At 35.8% G+C, this 3,540-nt stretch overlaps 1 protein-coding gene and 1 long non-coding RNA gene across 2 annotated transcripts in view; both read left to right on the top strand.

Annotated features, from left to right (window-relative positions):
- LOC108371612 (importin subunit alpha-3-like) lies at positions 1-2,762 on the top strand. The gene is made up of 2 exons (XM_017627200.1): positions 1-84; positions 2,361-2,762. Exons 1-2 carry the CDS (start codon positions 19-21, stop codon positions 2,745-2,747), a joined length of 453 nt encoding a protein of 150 aa, XP_017482689.1. The 5' UTR covers positions 1-18; the 3' UTR covers positions 2,748-2,762.
- Positions 1-3,540, top strand: part of LOC108371613 (uncharacterized) — a 7,310-nt gene that overhangs the window by 1,684 nt on the left and 2,086 nt on the right. The window lies entirely within an intron of this gene.

Here is a 3,540-nt window from a genome sequence, read left to right as displayed (position 1 = left end):
AAAAAAAAATAAAACAAAATGACATCGCTGGAACCGAACGTGAATCGCCTGCAGAATTTCAAAAATAAGGGCAAGGATCAAGATGTAAGTAATTAAACACAGATTAGTAAAGTAAAATGTTTTCCAATGAATTTGTGAACAACGTTTCCGCCTATACTTCAATGATACTGCTAGGTGTGAAGTTATGAGACGCAGTTCATTTTAAGCACGGTGATGAGCACATGGGCATTGACAGCATTGCGGGGTAGACACATGTACACTGTATTGCAGCAACGGGGCTTAAAGTGCGCTACACGTCGCCTTGCACCCACCTTCCTCGTTACCATAATTTCTGTTGCTGTGTGCCCCCTTTTATGCGCTGGTGTTGGCCATGCGCCCGCCACTCGCCAATTCCATTTGCTTCTTGTTCATCGAGGTGCTCTGTCTCCATGCAATTATTGATTTTCGCAATCTTCAAAATTCTCTTCATGTGAACGTCATGGCAGAGTGTATTAGTGGAAGTCGTGTTAGTGGTGGATATAGTAGAGACTATCCCAAATTCGATATTTTCCCTATTAAAAAATGATAAAATGCGAAGAAACATCTGCTTTGTTTTATAAGGAATGGAATTTGAACTCGGTGTTTTACATGTCAGAAATTCGCTTCATAACTATATATACATAGATATTTATTTTTAATGAAAGGAGACAGTAGGAATCTTAAATTGTTATTATCGTCTAACTGTGATCAACCATTCACTCGTGGTCTATAAATGTGTTCATACACAAGTACATACACACATATGTGCGCTCTTTGATTCGTAGCCTTTGTATGGTATACAAGATTTTCAACTGGTTCTGCTGTTCGTGTTTGTGTATCACGTGTAGATGATGTTGTTTCGTCTCTTCTGCTATTTATTTTATGCTCTTTTCAGTTTCTAAAAAATTTAATTATGACGCATTTGAAGCTATTTTCGCGTTTTTGTTGATCGCAATCGCTTTTCACTTTTTTTGTTTGTGCTACAACGTCTTTCGCATGTGTCATTTTCAGCCCTGGGTTCCACGATGTTGCGAATCATTCTTGGCTGGGTTCTCTAAATCTATGGTATAAGATCAACGTTTTTTATAGGAAAAATGGTCAATCGAAAGCCCACGAAATTTTAAAATTTTGCTAAACTTGATACAAATTATTGGCTAATACTATATCCTGTTATGCCTGTTTCTATTATTGTCGAACACCTTGTTGACATTTCTAATTTTTTTCGCAGTCAATAGGAGCAAATCACTTAAATTTTGTTTGTTTTCAATTTCAAATCAGATCAATTTATCAATCTCTTTATTTTGTGGGACTATAGTATGTAATAAAGAGGTTTCTAAAAATTACTTCATAAGAAATCGGTATTATATCTGGTTTAATTAGATCTTATAAGGGTGTGGGACAAGTTCCTGCCGAAAAATGCACCCAGTGTGGTCTGAGCGATGCCCAGAAATTAGCGTTTACGCTAGAAAAAAAAATTTTAAATGCCTTAATTATCCCTACTTCAGTAGTAATCTCTTGCTAAATGCCAACATTTCACTCATTTGTTGAAACATATTAAAAAAATACAAAAAAAGAAGTTTAATTCATGTCTATGGCAACTTTTACTTCCATTATTACTTTACTCCAGTCGCAAGGGGGCGGGTCCTTGTACAATTTTAAGTATGTATATATTTCTATGAAGGTTATATCAGCCACATTTTTAATGAAAGCAAAAGAATATAGTATATATTTTACAACAAAAAAAAATCTGGCTTGATAATGAAATGTTTTGACTAAAATTCTTCTTGAGGTAAAATCGAATGTCCCACTAGTCACATTCATTTAAATAATACATAGTTACAAAAAACCTTGCAAACAAAAATTGGAAATTGTTAGATATTTCTTTGAAAGGAATTTTATATGTATATCAGTTATTTATCTGCATACATAAATGCACACATATGTATATTAACAAATATTGTTCAGTGTTGTATACGTTCCGAAGACAGAGTTTTAATTTACACACATCACATTCTGGAGTCAAATGTCCCACTAGTCACAAACGAAGACATCAAGTTTTCATGACAGACTTTTCATTGAGTGTATTTCCGTGGGCGTTTTTGTTGTGGTTATTGATCAACCTCTTTCACATTCTCAGTTATTTGATTTGTGCGATTTTTCTGCAGTATGTTGTCGCAATTTGATATTTTACAAGCAACAATTCCCCGTCGCTCTTAAATACAATTTTTCTTTATAAGCCGTAACCACCTGCCAGCGTACGAGCGCTGTATAAATAACAATCTATACTCCACCATAATATTTCTGTCAATACTAATTTATTTTCAATTTATATTTTCGCGTAGGAGATGCGGCGTCGCCGCAATGAAGTCACAGTGGAGCTGCGCAAAAATAAACGCGAAGAGACGATCCTGAAACGTCGCAATGTTCCCAATATGGATTCGAATACAGACGAAGATGATCAGCTGCCGAATACAATCAACCTGAAGAAATTGGCCGAAGCGGCTGCTGACTCATCGAAACCGGAACAACAATTGGCTGCCGTGCAGGCTGCACGTAAGCTCCTTTCTTCGGATAAGAATCCACCAATTAACGACCTCATCAAGAGTGACATTCTGCCGATTTTGGTTGATTGTCTAAAACAACATGATCACACAATGCTACAGTTCGAAGCAGCCTGGGCTTTGACCAATATTGCATCCGGTACTTCGGATCAGACCAATCAGGTATAGTTAAATTTTCGTACTTAGCACTTGGTATTAATAAATACAGGAGGCTTTTCAAAATGTTCTTGAAACATGTACTACGTTCAAATTAAAAGCATTTACCATTGTTATAGGGTTTAATTAGTTAAATTAAAATTGTTGATTGAAAACCAGGAATGTGTCGGCAAGATTTCAGGTAAGACTAATGGGCCTATTATGTAAGGCGACTGGCAGCCGATGTTCAACGATATACTAAGATTTGCATTTCTGTCGGTTACTGAGTCTAGATGCGCAGTTTTTGTTTACCGCTTATGACAATTTTGTTATTGGTTAACGTAATTTTGACATGTCAAAAAAGTAAATTCGGATGTTGTCTGCGTTTTTCTGTATACTGAGATTAATCGCTATACATAATACAAAGTGCGAACACTGGTAGATATTGCTACTATACCGGCAACTAGATACCAGTCGCCATACATAATAGGACCATAAAACAGTTAGCGAAAAGATCCAGAATGGATATCTCCCATTGAATTCTCAAAAACCGCATACAAAATCCCATGAAGAAAAAGTGAAAAAGCTTTTAACATAAAATGAAATAAATAAATAAAACAAGAGCAGAAAAAATTCAATTAGTCCGGACCGCATGATGCCGCTATAATTTGTGGGAGATTTTATTTCTGTTGTCCATGGAAAAACGAGGCGATTTTTCGGCAAGCAAACAATTGACACGCCCTAAATTAAAAGTTAGGTACAATCTGAACGCCCTGATTAATAAAACACCTGTTCAATCATTTAACTAGCTAGTTTTTGCCAATTT

This window comes from Rhagoletis zephyria, unplaced genomic scaffold (assembly GCF_001687245.7).
Source record: "Rhagoletis zephyria isolate East Lansing unplaced genomic scaffold, Rhagoletis_zephyria_1.1 Rzeph_scaffold_05108, whole genome shotgun sequence".
Lineage (NCBI taxonomy): Eukaryota > Metazoa > Arthropoda > Insecta > Diptera > Tephritidae > Rhagoletis > Rhagoletis zephyria.
The sequence above is the reverse complement of the archived record's forward strand: the minus strand, read 5'-3'. Positions and strand labels throughout refer to the sequence as shown.

Excerpts from the sequence above, each read along its gene's own strand:
- LOC108371612 (XM_017627200.1), top strand. The coding sequence starts at position 19 with ATGACATCGCTGGAACCGAACGTGAATCGCCTGCAGAATTTCAAAAAT. Across the intron at positions 85-2,360 it reads ATAAGGGCAAGGATCAAGAT|GAGATGCGGCGTCGCCGCAA; the intron begins GTAAGTAATTAA and ends ATTTTCGCGTAG.